This window comes from Capra hircus, chromosome 25 (assembly GCF_001704415.2).
Source record: "Capra hircus breed San Clemente chromosome 25, ASM170441v1, whole genome shotgun sequence".
Taxonomy (NCBI): domain Eukaryota; kingdom Metazoa; phylum Chordata; class Mammalia; order Artiodactyla; family Bovidae; genus Capra; species Capra hircus.
Genome location: NC_030832.1, coordinates 26,571,726 through 26,590,378, shown reverse-complemented (window position 1 = coordinate 26,590,378; position 18,653 = coordinate 26,571,726). Strand labels below are relative to the sequence as shown.

General features: G+C 45.5%; 1 protein-coding gene across 2 annotated transcripts in view; it reads right to left on the bottom strand.

Moving 5' to 3' along the window:
• The window catches only part of ITGAL (integrin subunit alpha L), a 43,560-nt gene extending 26,809 nt beyond the window's left edge, over positions 1-16,751 (bottom strand). Inside the window, exons 1-11 of one of the 2 annotated variants that reach the window (XM_005697706.3) lie at positions 16,530-16,751; positions 15,081-15,183; positions 14,267-14,358; positions 14,097-14,164; positions 10,621-10,738; positions 10,366-10,496; positions 9,481-9,626; positions 7,269-7,401; positions 6,959-7,109; positions 1,840-1,913; positions 1,627-1,759 (exon numbers count right to left, since the gene is read on the bottom strand). In XM_005697706.3, coding sequence (XP_005697763.1) covers positions 1,627-1,759; positions 1,840-1,913; positions 6,959-7,109; positions 7,269-7,401; positions 9,481-9,626; positions 10,366-10,496; positions 10,621-10,738; positions 14,097-14,164; positions 14,267-14,358; positions 15,081-15,183; positions 16,530-16,584 — 1,204 coding nt within the window. In that variant the 5' untranslated portion in view covers positions 16,585-16,751. 2 annotated transcript variants of the gene reach the window in all.

Sequence of the window (18,653 nt, the reverse complement as noted above, 5' to 3'; positions counted from 1 at the left end):
ACCACAACTACTGAGCCTGAGTGCTCTAGAGCCCAGGCTCGGCAACAAGAGAAGCCACCACAGTAAAATGCATTCAGGACTTAATGCATCAATTCAGTTCAGTTCAGTTGCTCAGTTGTGTCCGACTCTTTGCGACCCTATGAATCGCAGCACTCCAGGCCTCCCTGTCCATCACCATCTCCTGGAGTTCACTCAGATTCATGTCCATCGAGTCAGTGATGCCATCCAGCCATCTCATCCTCCGTCGTCCCCTTATCCTCCTGCCCCCAATCCCTTCCAGCATCAGAGTCTTTTCCAATGAGCCAACTCTTCTCATGAGGTGGCCAAAGTACTGGAGTTTTAGCTTCAGCACCAGTCCTTCTAAAGAAATCCCAGGGTTGATCTCCTTCAGAATGGACAAGTTGGGTTTCCTTGCAGTCCAAGGGACTCTCAAGAGTCTTCTCCAACACCACAGTTCAAAAGCATCCATTCTTTGGCGCTCAGCTTTCTTCACAGTCCAACTCTTACATCCATACATGACCACTGGAAAAACCATAGCCTTGACTAGACGGACCTTTGTTGGCAAAGAAATGTCTCTGCTTTTCAATATGCTATCTAGGTTGGTCATAACTTTCTTTCCAAGCAGTAAGCATTTTTTAATTTCATAGGTATGACTGAATGACAACACAAAGAGGTTGGGCTTCCCTGGTGGCTCAGAAGGTAAAGAATCTGCCTGCAATGCAGGAGACTTGGGTTTGATCCCTGGGTCAGGAAGATCCCCTATAGGAGGAAATGGCAACCCACGCCAGTATTCTTGCCTGGAGAATTCCATGGACAGAGATCCTGGCAGGCTATAGTCCATGGAGTCGCAGAGTCATACACATCTGAGTGACTAACTTAGACACACACACACACACACACATAAGACTGGGCGGTTTGAATAACATTGGTAGGCTCTGAGCTATAGGGATGGTCTTCAGTTGTCTAGTACCTGGGCCAGGGATGATTTAGGTCAGGGCAGATACTAGCCTGGTGCATGAAAGTTAGATAAAGAACTGATCGGGGAGCAGGCTCTGGATTGGCTGGTTGGCCTTGTTCTCCCAGGCAAGCAGTTTTCTACCTGTAGAAATTAACTAGCCCTGGGAGGAGCCAGTCTCTCCAGGACTAGCGAGGCCATAACATGTCAAAGCATCATAAGACACAGAAAATAAAAATGTGATTAATACCTAGGTGAGAGGTTATTAAGGAAAAAATAAAGACTGTCAGGACCATACTTGGGGCTTCCGTGGTAGTTCAGGGGTAAAGGATCGGCCTGCCTATGCAGGAGACTCAGATCCCATCTCTGGGTCAGGAAGATCCCCTGGAGGAGGAAGTGGCAAACCCCTTTGGTATTCTTGCCTGAGAAATCCCATGGACAGAGCAGCCTGATGGGCTGCCATCCATGGGGTCAAAGAGTCAGACATGGTGAGCATGCACCCACACACAAGGGGCTGTTAAAGAAAAATGGAGACTATTATGACCATATTTAAACTGAACTTCTTCATACTGTTGCTTCATTGCTTTCATTATGATTTTGAAAGTCAACGTGAGTGATTCTCTGGTTCCCCAAACCGGAAAGAAACCAGCAGAAAAAAAAGAAATACTTACCCAAATATCCTTCCCTCGATTCTACTGTCAGTTGTTCATTCCCAACAAATGTGCTGCTCTGCAGGTCTGCCTTCAGGTCGAGAAAGCCCCCAGCCCAGTCTTTGGCTCCAACGGCCCCCACAACACCATGGCCCTGCCAAGAGCGGCAGACGAGCGGGATCAGCTTCATTCTCACCACTTTCCTCTGCCAGTTGCCCCAGGCCCATCACTCACCTCGCTGAGGTCTGCGCTAATTCCGCTGGAGGACAGCTCCATGTTGAAGGATGTCAGGTCCTGTTTGCTTGTGCCTGAGGGATGAAGTAGGGAGAATGGGCTGAATCCCAAGAAGCAGTGATGCTCATGAAAGGACTGAGAAAAAAATCACACAGCATCTGCCCATAGGCAAGGTAGAAGGAGCATGAACTTTTTGAGGGGCTGCGTCACAGTTTATGGGATTTTAGTTCCCCCACCAGGGGTCGACCCTGGGGCCCTAGCAGGGAGGGCACCAAGTCCTAAACACTGGACCACCAGGGAATTCCCAAGAGCATGCACTTCAGAGTCAGACGGGGAAGCCACTTATGCCCTGAGTGTCCCCTGAGACTCCATGGGACCCAAATGTGGATATTCTGTTATCCAACTCAGCACATCTAAGAGGCAGCTCTTGATTTCTGTTTCTCCTCAGGCTTCGCCTCTTCAATGAAGGCCACTCACATCCACCTAGTGACTCATGCTAAAAGCCAGGAATCAACCTTGATTCTTCCCTTTTCCTTCGTTCTGTTTAATTTCTTTTTGACCATGTCTCAAGGCACGTGGGATCTTAGTTCCCTGACCAGGCATCGAACCCACATCCCCTGCAGTGGAAGCACAGAGCCCTTACTACTGGACTGCCAGGGAATCCCCTTGGAATTCATTTTTTCCTTTTTCTATGCCTCTTCCACAGAGCAAGTTAACTCTTTTTTTGAAAAATGTGTATCAGATCCCGTCTTTCACTTTCTTAAAGCCTTTCACAACTTCGCATTGGTCTGAAGACCAAAATTCAAACTCCTTATGAGGAACTGTGAGGCCTTGCCTTCTTCTCCAGCCTTTTCTCTCCCTTACTCCCCACATTCATTACATCGACCTTTTCCCCTGTTCCTCCATGTCCATCCCTGCCCCATCTCTGGGCCTTTGCACTTGACCTTATCTCTGACTATAATCCTTTTTGTCTACTCTCCTCCCATAACTGTCTGATTCTCATCTTTCACGCCTCAGCTCAAAAGTCATCTCTGAGTGAATTTTATCTCAATTAAAAAAAAAAAAAGGCATCTCATGAGAGTTCCCTGGTGGCTTAGTGGTTAGGATTCCAGGCTTTCAATCTGTGACCTGAGTCCAACCTCTGGTCGAGGAACTGAGATCCCAAAAGCTGGTCAGTGTGGCCACAAAAAAAATCTGCATCTCAGAAAGGCCTTCCTTAAAAAGCTTCCTTAACATGGCTTCTTCCAGTTAAACCTGTATTATCTCTTTATTCATTTACTTTACAGTACCTATCACAATCTTGAAACATCCTGCTTCAATCCAGTTGCTCAGTTGTGTCCAACTCTTTGTGACCCCATGGACTGTAGCACTCCAGGCTTCCCTGTCTATCACCAACTCCTGGAGCTTGCTCAAACTCATGTCCATCGAGTCGGTGATGCCATCCAGCCATCTCATCCTTGGTCGTCCCCTTCTCCTCCTGCCTTTAATTTTCCCAGCATCAGGGTCTTTTCAAATGAGTCAGTTCTTCAAATCAGGTGGCCAAAGTATTGGAGTTTCAGCTTCAGCATCAGTTCTTCCAGTGAATATCCAGGACTGATTTCCTTTAGGATGGAATTGTTTGATCTCCTTGCAGTCCAAGGGACTCTCAAGAGTCTTCTCTAACACCACAGTTCAAAAGCATCAACTCTTCAGCACTCAGCTTTCTTTATATCCAACTCTCACATCCATACATAACTACTGCAAAAACCGTAGCTTTGACTACATAGACCTTTGTAGGCAAAGTAATGTCTCTGCTTTTTAATATGCTGTCTAGTTTGGTCACAGCTTTTCTTCCAAGGAGCAAGCGTCTTTTAATTTCATGGCTGAAGTCACCAACATCAGTGATTTTGGAGCGCCCCCAAAATAAAGTCTCTCACTGTTTCCACTGTTTTGCTGTCTTACTATCTTTCTTTGTATTTATTTGGTTTTGGCTGTGCTGGGTCTTAAGGGCTTTCTCTAGTTGCCACGAATGGGCTTCTCATTACAGTGGCCTCTTCTGTTACAGAGCTCAGGCTCTAGAGTGCTTGGACTCCATGGGTGCGGCCCCTGTGGGATCCTGCTGGATGAGGGATCGCATACATGTCCCCTGCATTGGCAGGAGGACTTTCAACCACTGGACCAGCAGGAAAGCCCCTTATCTTTCTTTATTCAACCTGAACATGAGTTCTATGTTGACACTATCCCTGAGAGTTGGATTCACAGTGACTGCTCCATAGTTGCTGCCAGCATTAATCAATAAGATGAAAATAATTACCACCAGCCTGGCAAGGATACTAAGAATGGATTCAGTGATATAGATAAAGGGCCTGTGACCTGTAAGTTTTTAAGAACCATAGCCATTATTATGAAGATGTGTTCATTCACTGAAGAAATATTTACAGTCACTAAATACTTGGTGCCAGGAACACAGTGGTGGAAAATCAGGCACCATGCATACCGAGATAGACATCTCAGTATAGTGTGGGAGACAGACATCTAATAGAGAGTTCTTCCTCTTTTTCAATTTTTTTCAGTCCAAGTTTTTGTTTGTTTTAAATTTTTATTTATTTATTTGGCTGCACCAGGTGTTAGCTATGGCATGCAAACTCTCAGCTGCAGCATGAAGAAGTGAAATCGCTCAGTCGTGTCTGACTCTTTGCGACCCCATGGACTGTAGCCTACCAGGCTCCTCTGTCCATGGGATTTTCCAGGCAGTAGTACTGAGTGGCTTGCCATTTCTTTCTCCAGGGGATCTTCCCGACCCAGGGATGGAACCCGGGTCTCCTGCATTGTAGACAGACGCTTAACCGTCTGAGACACCAGCTGCAGCACATTCCCTGATTAAACCTGGGCCCCCTGCATTGGAAGCACAGAGTTTAAGCCACTGGACGCCCAGGGAAGTTCCTATTTGTTTGTTTTTTAATTGAATTATGGTCTATGTACCTTCTCCAGTGATTTTCCAATGTATTCTTTTTTTTTTTTAATGTATTTATTTTCGGCTGTGCTGGGTCTTTGTTGCTGTGCAGGCTTTCTCTAGTTGTGATGCTTCTCACTGCTGTGGCTTCTCTTGTTGCAAAGCTTGGGCTCTTGGGTGCTTAGGTTTCAGTAGTTGTGGCTGCCAGGCTCTAGAGCACTGGTTCAATAATTGTGGTGCATGGGCTTAGTTGCTCTGTGGTATGTGGGATCTTCCCAGACCAGGGATCAAACCTGTCTCCTGCATTGGCAAGCAGATTCTTTACCACTGAGCCATCAGGAAAGCCCTCAACATATTCGTGACTCCATGGCTAGAATTAACAAACTTGAACTTCCCTGACCAGACATCAAACTTATGCCTCCTGCAGTGGAAGCTGGGGGTCTTAAGCACTGGACCCCCTAGGGAAATCCTAATAGGGAGTTCTAATACAATGTATATCCTAGCGGTGTGATGGGAAACAAACACAGTGGTTAAAGCAGCACACAGGATCCCAGACTTGGGATCAACAAGGAAGTATCAGAGAGGATGACATCTAAACTGTGATCTGAAGGATGAGTAAGGGCTGGGAGGGCAGAGGATAAGAGCTATGACTTACTTAGAGCCTACAAGCTACCAAGCACTTTCTAAACAGTCATTAAGGCTTGAGCTGTGTACCTTAAAGAAAATATACTGAAGTCTTAACCCCTTGTACCTTAGAACGTGACCATATTTGAAAACAGGGTCTTTACAGAGGTAATCAAGTTAACAACTTACTGACCAGAGTCATGGTTATATGTCTTTTGTTACTCGGATGTTATTGACAGGAGTGTTTCAATATTCCCTTACATAACATAAATTGCCAGCCACAGGCATTAGCTTATGATGTGTTTAAACGAGGTCATTAGGGTGGGCCCTGATCCGATATGACTGGTGTCCTTATTAAAGGGGCAATTTGGACACAGAAGGACAGACACACAGAAAAGATAATGGCAGACACACAGGGGAAAGACAGCCAGGCAACCAAAATGATGTAGCTACAAGACAAGGAATGCCAAGGAATGTTAGCAAATGCTGAAGTTAGAAGAGGTGGGAGGGACTTCCCTGCTGGTCCAGTGGCTAAGACTCCACACTCCCAATGCAAGGGGACTGGGTCAAGGGACTAGATGCCACATGTTGCAACAAAAGATCCTGTGTGCCCCGATGAAGATCAGAGATACTGTGTGCCTCAACTAAGACCCAGCACAGCCAAATTAATTAATTATTCACCTTTTTTTTTTTTTTTAAAGAAAGAGGCAGGGAAGGATTCTCTCCAAAACCATCCCAAGGAGCATGGCCCTGTCAAGCTTTTGAGTATTGATTTCTAGGCTGCAGAACTGTAAGACAACCCATTTCTCTTGCTTTAAGCCCCCTCATATTTGGTACTTTGTTACAGTAGCCCTAGGAAATGAATACAGTGGTTAAACCTTACCACCTTCTGAGATAGCTATTACTATTCCCGTTTGACAGAGCAAGGAGCCTCAGAGAGGGAAAGTGACGTGCCTGAGGTCACACAACACAGGCAGAGTTAATTCTGCTTGGTCCCATTATATATAACACATTGCCTCTTCACATGATGTGAACACCAAGGCTGTGTCCTAAGTGAAGGGGCTTCCTGAGGGAATCACGTACCTTTCAGCAGACTAGGCTACTTGGGGAAATACTCTCCTGTCTGACAACTACAACCAAACTTCTCTTATTCTGGGGCAAGAAAGAGGGCCTATGGGCTCCTTGCACTCAGCCCCTCCCTGCTTGCTCTCAAATAATTTGAAGCCCAGGTTAAATGACAGCGAGGGAGCTGAGTTATGGAAACAATTATAGTCATTCTACAGAACACAGCTGATACCAATAAGACATAGGTCAGCTCGGAGCCCCATCCTGGACCAGGCTGAGCTTCAAGAGGAAGACAGAACTTCAGAGGAAAATAGAGGCTGCTCCTATATCACCCTCCCCTAAGTTCCTACCTGAGGTCTTTTATCCAGAGAACTCTTAGCACAGTGACACATGCTCTGTAAGCGCTCATGATTATTATTCCGCATGCCTCAAATCTAACGTCCTAGGTGAGGTTCTTTATACACCCCCAAAACCTCTCTCCCAGGGCCTGCCACTCACCCTCAATGACATAGATCTTTTTCTGCAGCTCGGTGAATAGATCTTTCAGCTTCTCAAATGTGTCCAGGATCTTTACAAACTCCTCCACGGGTTTGGAGGCAAACTGATGGAGCGCCTCCTGACTTTCTTTGGTCTTAAAGTTCTTTCCAATCTGGAAGAAATGAAGAGTGAAGAGCTGGCATCTCCAAACTTGCTGAACAATTTCCTACTATTTTCACAAGACCCTGGCCCCAGGGAGAAAGGGAGTGGGGTTCAAGAATAGGAGAGGGAAGACGGGTCCTAAGAAGTAGCAGGGACCTGGGGCCTGTACCCCAATGATGTAGCGGATAATGTCTTTGGCCGCATCAATGTTCTGTTCGTCGGTGGCTTCCCCATCAGTGATGATGATAAGCACTTTGGTGGCATCTGGGCGGGCTCCCAGCTCTTGCCGGAACACTTCTTTCCTGTATCCAGGAAGAGGGGGATGTAAGAGACTCCCCGCCAGATCCTCTGAGGCTCTGCCTCACCATGCTCATTAAGTCACTGCCCTGCTAATGATGACAAACCCCTCTTCACAATTACCAGGCAGCTATTTCCAGCCCTCAAAAGCTCTCTTCTGAGCCTCCTTCCTCAGCCCAGGTCGCCATATCTCTCCTTCTGGACCAGTGGTCTTCAACAGAATTCTAGGTAGCCACGAGGTTGTCCCAGAGACCGTGGGCAGTGAGGGGAGACTCTGGGCTTCCTACTCTCCATTTCAACCACATGGCAACTACCCTTCAATCAGTTAGATATGCTGGTGATCTAGGTGAGATTCCAGTGGAAGGATGGGTTCCATAGCCAAAGAGAACTGGAAAGGCACTCTTCTAGAGAAAGCTCATTCAACACCACCTCTGCCTCCCCAACCATCTCCAGGCTGCCTGCACATCTCTGCAATGGCAAGTTTCCTAGGGAATCAAAGAGGCTTGTTTCCATGTCAATTTCCCCCACAAATCATGAGCTCCCCGAGGAAAGAGCCATGTTTGATTTGCTACTGTATCTCTGGGTCCTGACTCGAGTAGGTGCTCAGTCATGTGACAGAAGAGAAAGAGGGGAGGGCTAAATTCTGGACAGGTCCAGGCTGCAAATTCCTGCCCTGCCCACAGCCTCCTTCTGAAGCAAGACGGGCTGCCCACCACTTCCCCTGGGACAGCCACTCTATCTGAACCATCCTTCTCTCCTCACCCCACAGCTAACCAACTGCTGCTGCTAAGTCACTTCAGTCGTGTCCGACTCTGTGTGACCCCATAGACGGCAGCCCACCAGGCTCCCCCGTCCCTGGGATTCTCCTGGCAAGAACAATTGGAGTGGGTTGCCATTTCCTTCTCCAATGCATGAAAGTGAAAAGTGAAAGTGAAGTCGCTCAGTTGTGTCCGACCCTCAGCGACCCCATGGATTGCAACCCACCAGGCTCCTCCGTCCATGGGATTTTCCAGGCAGGAGTACTGGAGCGGGGTGCCATTGCCTTCTCTGCAGCTAACCAAAGATGGACAATTTATCTAAGAGTGGCCATCCCACCATCGCTGACTTAAGGCATGATCTGCTTTAGGCACAGAAGCTGAAAGTCGCCTGGAGAGGCCACAATGTGAGGTGAAGAGATAACGAGGGGAGAATGGGAGAGCTATTAACACTTGGAAGGTGCCAAGGACAGAAGAATCTGATGGGTGGGCCGGGTCAAAACCACTTGCTGCCAATATCTCTGGTTCTATCTTGGATGCAAATGTTTCCCTAGCTTCCATCCACCTGAACACAGTCTGTCATGGATCCTGTTCAAGGATTCCCACCCTGGCTTAAGCCACCATCGTCTCTCTTCTAGATTGTTCAATAGCCTGCAAACTGGCCTCCCTGCTTCCACCCTTGCCCTTCCCACAGTCTGATCACAACTCTGCAGCTGGAGGGATCCTTTTAAAAACACAAGTCAGATTATCACTCCTCTGTCCAAAATCACCAATGAGAGACTTCCCTGGTGGTCAGGTGGCCTATACTCTACGCTCCCAGTGCAGGGGGCCCAGGTTTGATCCCTGGTCAGGGAACTAGATCCCACATGCAGAAACTAAGACCCGACACAGCCTAAAATAAATAAATAATTAAAAAAAAAAAAGGTTGTGAGAGTGACATTGAAACATATACATTACTATATGTAAAACAAATAGCTACTAGGAAGTTGCTGTATAACTCAGGGAGCTCAGCCCATTGCTCTGTGAGGACCTAGAGAGGTGGGATGAGGTGGAGGGTGGGAGTGAGATTCAAGAGGGAGGGACATATGTATACTTATGGCTGATTCACGTTGCTGTATGGCAGGAACCAACATGACATTGTGAAGCAATTATCATTCAACTAAAAATAAATCAATGACAGGACCTGAACTAAAATAGCTCCACTTGAATTCTTACAATAACCTGTCCCTTGCTAGATCCACCTGTTGAGTTCCTACACCTTGCAACCTGAAGAAGCTAGTAATACCCAGGACAACCGATGGATGGGATCTTTCACAAAAGGGAACTCACGCAACATAGTTGATGGCACCAAAGGTGTTGGTCAACAAACGCATGTGTTTGACTCCAGCCAACAGAGCGTCAGGGTCCTTCTGTCTATTGTAATCCAAGAAAGTAAATTCTGTTTTGAAATCTGTAGAAAACTGAACAGCCGCAAACTAGAAAAAAGAAGGAAGACATGAAGCTCTTTACACAGCCCTTCCCACTTGGAGCCCTTCCCTGCTCCAATCTCAACTTCTTATCCAAGACCTGGGCAACCCAACTCCACATTCCTGCCTCAAATCATTCTTTTGAAAATGAGGCTGTATAAAAGAAGAAGAAGGAATGAGGTTGTATATAAACAAACACAGAAATAAATACATTTCAAATCCCTTATAGAATGCTGTCTGCTGGGCTCTGGTTCTCTGGGTTTGCCCACCTCACCAACAGGAGATGGTTCCTAGCAGCCATATTTCTGCTGAGTATGAATATGACCCTGCTAAATTGGGTACAACTGGCTGGGCGGAAGTTGGCCACTGGACTGAGGTGAGGCCAGTCAAAATCTTTCCTGTGTGAAACTGGAATTTACAGAGGGAGGGGTTGCTTGAGAAGATGATTTAAAAAAATTTAAAAAACCCAACAGCCCTCCTGCAACTTGAACATGTGAACTTGGACACTTTCCACCAGCGCATGTGATCTAAAGAAGCTGAGAGCCAGTCTGCAGAGAGAAACAGAAAGAAAGAGAAGAGGGAAGCAAGAGGCAAAAAGAAACAGGAATTAGGGAGAATTCTGGAAGCAAAAGTCCAGTAATAGTCATGCCCTTAGGTTATAGAGACACACTGTATTAGTACTAGAATTTCCCTTTATGCCTTTAGGTAGCTATTGCCTACCACCAGGAATCCTAACTACTATATTTACCTGGTAGGAAGAGTTGCTGAGTTTCTTCATCACATCCTTCATGAAGTCCACAATTTTCCCAAATTCATCTTGCTGCAAGCTCATTGAGCCATCAAACAGAAATACCAAGTCTACGTTGCCCTTTATACATTCTACAGAGGTCAGACACGGAGGGACTTGGTAAAGGGTCTCCAGGGGTTGGCCTCCCCATGCTTGTTCCCATGAAAGGGCAACCACTTGAAGGTATTGCTCCCCACTGGGCCCCCCACTCCTTACCCTGATAACCAGGGTGCCCTTGTAGCACGGGACCCCTCAGATTCTCATGGATGAGGTAACAGAGACCACTTAGATAGATGTTCTGGTCACATGTTCGAGACAGCCCAGGATCACAGGCCTGAAGGAAGCAAAGAGTTTCAAAAAGGTTGAGGCTGGCTTCCCTGGTGGCTCCATGTGGTAAAGAATCTGCTAGCCAATTCGGGAGACACGGGTTCGATCCCTGATCCCGGGAGACCTCACATGCCTCAGAGTAACTAAGCCATGTGCCACAACAACTGAGCCTTTGTTCTAGAGCCCAGAAGCCGAAACTACTGAAGGCCATGTGTTGTAGAGCCTGTACTCTGCTACAAGAAAAGGTGCTGCAATGAAAAGCTGTACACTACAACTGGAGAGTAGCCTACTCAGCAATGAAGACTCAGCCCAGCAAAAAAAAAAAAAAAAAAAAATTTAATTTCATTATTAAAAAATGAAACGGGTTGGGGCTTCCTCTTGCTGTGTGTCTTTTGTGCATCATCAGCCAAGAACAAAAACCTTCACCACATCCTTCGTGAAGTCCATAATTTTCTGAAATTCATCTTGCTGCAAGCTCCTTGAGCCATCAAACAGAAATACCAAGTCTACGTTGCCTTTTAGCATCATTATCCCTCGACTCTCATTCCTTATAACCAACTGGTTACCAAGGCAAGGTAATTCAGCCTCCAGGTCTTTTGTATCAGTCTCTTCATCCTCACTACCAATGCTATACCCCAATGGATGCTCGCTGCCTCCAGGATGAAATCTAAACTCGTTAGTTTGGCATTCATATTGTTTACAGTGGGCACTATTGTACATTTCCAGGCCCATCTGCTTCTATTCCCAATGACACATTCTGCGTTTACACCAAATCAAATGACTATTCCTAGAATCTTCAATGTTGCTTCCTTTTTGATGACTATCTTTCCTGCCAGACTGTAAATTTGAAAGGTCTGGATCATGTCATAGTCGTCTTTGTATCTCATTCCCCTCTCCCCCATCAGAACCCAGTACAGTGCCTGGTGTGTAATCATAGCTAAGTAACCAAACTCCAAGTAAATACTGGATAAATATTGGGTTGGCCAAAATGTTTGTTTGGGTTTTTCCATGCTGAACCCAAAGGAACTTTTCAGCCAACCCTTTATTTCACTCACTTAACCTTCTGTCTCTCATACACCTGGGTCAGGATACCGCTGAGATGAATTGGGAAGAACAATGGACTCGTCTCAGATAGCAATCTGATTCAAATCCTGGCTCTTCCTCCTTAAAACTGTGTGATCTTGACAAAGGCTTTTAACCCCTTGGGTCCTGTTTCTTCCTGTGTAAAATGTGTATACTGATCCCTATCTCACCTCTGTCCTAAGGATTAGAAGAGATGACGCAGGGTTTCTCAAGCTTTAGGCATTTGTGTATGAATTCACAATTTCTGCCATATGGGCATATCACACATACTATTATTTATTTAATATTTCATTTAATTTTTTTTAATTGAAGTAGAGTTGATTTACAATGTTGTGTCAGTTTCTAGAGTACAGCAAAGTGATTTAGTTACATATATATATGTACATTCTTTTTCATATTCTTTTCCATTATGGCTTATGACAAGATATTGAATATAGTTCCTTGTGTTATATAATAGGACATTGTTGGGAGAGAAGGGATAGGGGAGGAAAGGATTGGGAGTTTGAGATTAGCAAATGCAAACTATTATATATAGTTATCCTATATAATGTATATTATACATAGGATAAACAGCAAGGTCCTACTGTATAACACAGGGAACTATATCCAATATCTTGTCATAAGCCATAATGGAAAAGAATATGAAAAAACATATGTATAACTGAGTCACTATGTTGTATGGCACAAATTGACACAACATTGTAAATCAACTAGACTTCAACAGAATTAAAAAGAAAAAAAAAAACAAAACCCCAGGACTTTGTTGCTTAAAATCAGCTCTGGGCATCTGGTCTCATGGTCTTAACCGACCAAAGGGGTAAGAAAAGGGATAGGGGGCTTCTCCTCCCTGTACAGCCTCTGAACCCAATTGTGAATACAATGCAGCAATTTTGCTGGCCCCGCACTCCCCTCCCGGTCCAATTCTGAAACTCTTGTTTCTAATGACAAAGTGGCTATGTGCAATGGATATAAATGTATTGTGAGTCTCTTGGTTCAGTAATAATGGGTTCATTTTTAATTTATTTATGCTGTAAGTTATTTTGCTTCCTTCTCCTGGACCTACTTCCAGTCCCATTTTGCATTCCCTCTTGGGTTTTTGCTTTGTCTAAAAAAAAAAAAAAAAAAATTTACTTTTTAAAACTTTAGCCTCATCCTAAGCAATGCAATCCAAGAAATCATGAATTTGAGGGACTTGTATATTTTTTTTATAATAAACCATTAAATCAATGTATAACTATTAAAATGTTAAAGTTGTGTACCACCATAAGTCATCTTGTGTATGAATGGTCACAGATATTTCACATTTGGGAAAAAAAAAACAACAACTGAGGTAGCTAAGGTCTTAAAAAGAGCTGATAGTTGGGTCTCAATAAATGCTAACTGAATCCAAATCTCTCTGGTGCCTTTAATCTTCCATAGGATCTTTTTTAAAAAATGGAGTATATATGCTTGACAATGTTATGTTAATTTCTGCTGTACAACGAAGTGAACGTATAGTGCCAGCTATACGTATACATGGACCTCTTGGACTTCCCACTTGGGCCCTTGGCCCTCCCTCCCGGTCCCCTCATCTCACCCCTCGAGGTCATCACAGAGCACTGAGTTTAACTCCCTGTGCTATGCAAAAGCTTCCCATTAGCTATCTATTTTACACATGACAGTGTACATGTGCCCATTCTAATCTCCCAATTCGTCCCACCCTCCCCTCTCCAACTGTGTCCGCACATCCGCTCTCTCCGTCTGTGTCTCTATTTCTGACCCGCAAATGGGTTCATTTATATCACTTCTCTAGATTCCACAAACGTATGTTAATATATGATATTTGTTTTTCTCTTTCTGATTTCCTTCACTCTGCATGCAGACTCTAGGTCCATCCACATCTCTACAAATGACCCAATTTCATTCCTTCTTATGGCTAAGTAATACTCCATTGTGTGGTTTCCCCAGTGGCTCAATGGTAAAGAATCCACCTGCAATGCAGGAGACTTGGATTTGGTCCCTGGATCAGGAAGATCCCCTGGAAGAAGAAACGGCAACCCACTCCAGTATTCTTGCCTGGAGAATCCCATAAACAGAGAAGCCTGGTGGGCTACAGTCCATGGCATCGCAAAGAGTTAGACACGACTTAGAGACTAAACAACAGCAATATTCCACTGTATATATGTACCACATTTTCTTCATTCATCTGTATAGGATCTTTAATTCACTTTTTTCTTTCTTTTGTCTCCCTTTCCTAGCAAAAGCTTCATAGGTACTGATATCACACTATACAAAAATCTTACCAAAAGGTTGCCACTTGTGGGGTCTGTTGCCAGGGTCATTCCCAAGTACTTGGAGGTATAGCTGGAACCTGTGGGCACCAGAAGATTCACCTGGAGAAACTTAGGCAACCCAGGTGTGATGGGGCCAGCCTCGACTTCCTGAGCACATTCCTCCCAAACCAGTTACTCACTCAGTGTGACTGGCAGGCAGTCTCCAGTTTCTGGCTGGCACTGATACAGGTTTCCCATCCTGTTCCCTTCATTTGGAGCTCCCACAACAACCCTGATGAGAAATTCCGCCTGTGAGATGGAGTTGCCCAGGTCTTTACCCAACCACTCTGACCTATTAAGGGGGTTCAGATCTCCCAAAAGGTTTCTGGAAGCAATTCAGCCACTCCCTATCCGGGTGGATGCTAAGCTCCCATCTCTTCCTTATTGGATCCCAGAAAGATAATCCAATATGCCAGAATTCTAGAAAGTTAAGGATCTTTTCCATTAACAGTACAGAAAAACAGGCCGAGAGAATGATCTGCCAGAATGTGACACTGTGGTTTCATTCAATTAGCAATCAATTCAAAAGTCACATATGGCTTACCTGCTATGTGCTATGTACTAGGGATGGAGAGGGGATTTGAGAGAGAAACAAAATCTCTGCCTTGAAGGAGTTCACTGTCTAGTTTGGGAGAGAGTCTGGAATTGAGAAAGTGTGGCAAAGCGTTTTAGGGGTTGTCATATGTATCCCCTTCTATTAGGCACTTATAGGGCTTTTTTTTTTTTTTTTCACACCACAATGTGGGATCTTAATTCCCCAACCAGGGATTGAACTCTGCCCCTGAAGTGGAGGCCTGGGGTTCTAATTACTGGACCACCAGGGAAGTTCTGGGGCCCTTTAGCGATGGATAGTTCTCATCCTACTATCAGATGGCCTTGCTTGGATCCCACCACAGACTCCTCGAAACAGGAAGGTCCTGGCCAGGGCAGAGAGGGCTTGCAGCAACAGCTCACCTGTTTCCCACTTGCAGAACACGGTACCCAAAATGCCTCCCGGCAAGTGGGAAGGAGAAGTTTTGTACATGTCGCACATCCAGGTTGTAGCTCCAGGCTGGGGCTGAGACAAAAAGCAGATCAGCCACTTCCGATCAGGGGCTCCTCCTTACCTCACAAGCCCCCACAGCGGCAGGCGCTGATTGGCCGCCAACCACAGCCCTTAGTATGGTCAAGCCACCCACACCTGGGGCAGGACCAGAAGCTGCAGGACCTCCAACCTCTCCTGGGGGTCTGGACTGCAGGGCATATGGAAGCCGCGATTCCTACTACCCAGAGCTCTAAAGGACACACAACTTCTGACTGGCCTCTCAGCAAAGGAAGGATGAGAAGATGGTGGCGCCTAAGGGAGGAGCAATCTGAAGGGGCCCCCTGTGGTGATGGGAATGCTGCAAGGGTTTGCAGCTCCTCACACACCCACTTCTCCCTGGGACATGGGGCCCAGTCGCCCTGAAAACTCAGATCATTAGCCTCAGGCTTCCTCCCTGTGAAAGTTGGAGATCCCCTGAGTCTGTGAGGCTGCCTCCTTGCTCAGGTAACGCTCCCTAACTTCCCCCACCCCCATGGACCAGTCTCTGCCATAACCATTAGATCTCAAATTCCCCTATCACCTCCCCAACCTCAGTGATCCTTGGTGTCATCTGAAAGGCCCCACACTGTCTTTTTTCAGCCCTGCTTTCCTTACAGGTCTTGGGCTTATTTCACACAACTTAAGGTGTCAGAGATGCAGGCCTCGTTTATTCAGATGAAGAAACTGAGCCCCAGAAGGGACTTGTCCAGGATGACAATGAGAGGTAGAACCATGCATAGAACCAGATCCTAGGCCAGATCTATGTGTACATTAACCATTCCCCCCAGAAAGCATGGCACCCCACCCCAGTGTTCTTGCCTGGAGAATCCCATGGACAGAGGAGCCTGATGGGCTACAGTCCATTGGGTCGCACAAAAGTGCAAAAGTGAAGTCTCTAAGTTGTGTCTGACTCTTTGTGACCCCATGCGCTGTAACCTACCAGTCTCCTCTGTCCATGGGATTTTCCAGGCAAGAGTACTGGAGTGGGTTGCCATTTCCTTCTCCAAGGTTCGCACAAAGCTGGACACAATTGAAGCGACTTAGCACGCAGGCATATCCCCCTTCTAAGAGCCCCCTCCCCCATCTCTCACTGCTGTGACCTTTTTCTCCCTCTTTTGCCTGAAAAGACCTTCAGATCCTGCCTGTAGTTTGTTTGTTTGTTTGTCTGACTTTCTTTGTTTTTCTTTCCCTCTCCAGGATTCCCCAGCCCCCCGCATTACCTATGGCCCATGCCACACTTAAATCAGCTGCTCATTTACTCTGTTCGAAGTTCTACAAAGACCTGCTGTTTCCCTCAGCACAGAGGCATGCCCCTTCCCCTCCCCATCTCCCTTGCCTACCAAAGACAAAAGGCCCAGACAGCAGGAACCTCATCACGATGGTGCAGGAATTCATCTTTCAAGCCGGCTGGAGGGAGCCACCCCAGGTATAGCCTCAGAGGGCTCTTGGGATTTACTGGCTACCGGACTGGGTGAAAGAGGGAAATGATAAATCCCCAGGGTGTCTTGCAGTGGAACTTTCTCACAGAGGCGCCAGGCTGGTGACAGGATCTGGGCGAGAGAGGGTTGTGCCTAGGGAGGTTGTGAAACCACATGCATGGGGTTTGGAGAGGAAGTGTTCAGCAGGTTAGACACTTCCTGTGCCTCTTGCATTTTTATATTATCCTGGGGAAGACAGCAAGTCGTGCTGCCCAACAGCTGCGGTGTCTCTGTCCTTCACCAACACAAGAACTTAAGATTCATTAACACTCGGGGGAAGACTGGTCAGATGAACTGTGGTACAACCGTCACGGAATGCTCTATAGCCACAAAAAAGGAAGGAAAGAAAAAAATAAGATGGGGGTGGGGGATAAAGGATGAGATAGCTTTCCCTTGACATTGAAAGATGCCCTTAATATACTCACTGTTGAAGAAAAAAAAAAAGCAAGTTACATTTAATCATTCATTTTGAGTCTAAAAAATAACAACAAAAAACTAATTTCCACAGAATGGAAGATATATGATTTGTAAATCATCTGGTACAGGACTTGTATCCAGAACATATAAAGAACTCTGGTGAGACTTCCCAGGCGTTCAGTGACTAGGATTCCAAGCTTCTCCTGCAGAGGGAGTGGATTTAATTCTTATTCTGGGGACTAAGATCCCACATGCTGTGAGGTGTGGCCAAAAAAGGGAAAAACAAAACAGAATATATGAAGAACTCTTGTAGCTCAGTGATAAAAAGACAACCCAGTTTTTCAAGTGGGCAAAGATGTTTCTCCAAAGACAGTATATAAAATGGCCACTGAGCACATGAAAATGTTCAATATTATTAGTCACTAGAGAAATGCAAATCAACACTAAAAGATACCACTTCACACGCACGAGGATGGCTAGACTAAAAATGAAAGAAAGAAAAAAACTAAGGGTTCGTGAGAATGTGGAGACACTGGAACCCTTTTGCTTTACCAGTGGGAATTTAAACTACTGTGAAAAACAGTTTGACAGTCCCTCAGAAAAGTTAAACACAGTTTCGGTCTAGATCGAAAAGAACTGAAAACATGTGTTTGCAAAAAAACTTATACAAGAGTGCTCAAATCAGCATTATTCGTATTAACCCAAAATTGGCAACAATGCAAACGTCTACCAACTGATGAATGGGTAAGCAAAATGTGGTCTATTCATACAATGGAATATTAGTCAGTCATAAAAAAAGAATGATATGACATCCCCTACATGTGGACTCTAAAAAGAAATGACACAAATAAACTTACAAAACAGAAAGAGACTCACAGACTCAGAAAACGAACTCATGGTTGCCCCAGGGGGAAGGGATAGTTAAGGACTTCGGGAGGGTCAAGAACACACTGCTATCTTTGAAATGGATAACCAACAAAGACCCGTTGTATAGCACATGGAATCCTGCTCAGTGTTATGTGCCAGCCTGGATGGGAGAGCGTTTGGTAGAGAATGGATAAATGTATATGTATGGCTGAGACCCTTTGCTGTTCACCTGAAACTATCACAACATTGTTAATCATCTATACCCCAATACAAAGTGTTTTGGGTGTTAAAAGAAATTTTTTTAAAAAAAGAATGAAGTTGGCACCTCCCTGGTGGTCCAGTGCTTGACATTCTGTTCATCCACTGTAAGGGGCTAGGGTTTGATCCCTGGTTGGGGAACGAGGATCGTATATGTAGTACAGTGTGGGTAAAAAAAATTAGTGAATAAGAAAAAATAAAATTTAAAAAATCAGGGACTTCCCTTGAGGTCCAGTGATTAAGAATCCTCCTTGCAATGCAAGGGACCCAAGTTCAATTCCTGGTCTGGGGACTAAGATCCCACAGGCCTCAGAGCAACTAAGTCCAAGCCACAGCTACTGAGCCTGCAAGCTCTGGAGCCTGCAAGCCACAGCTGGAAAGTCCATGCGCTGCAACAACAACAAAAGGTCCCCAATGCCAGAGCTAAGACCCAAGGCAGCTAAA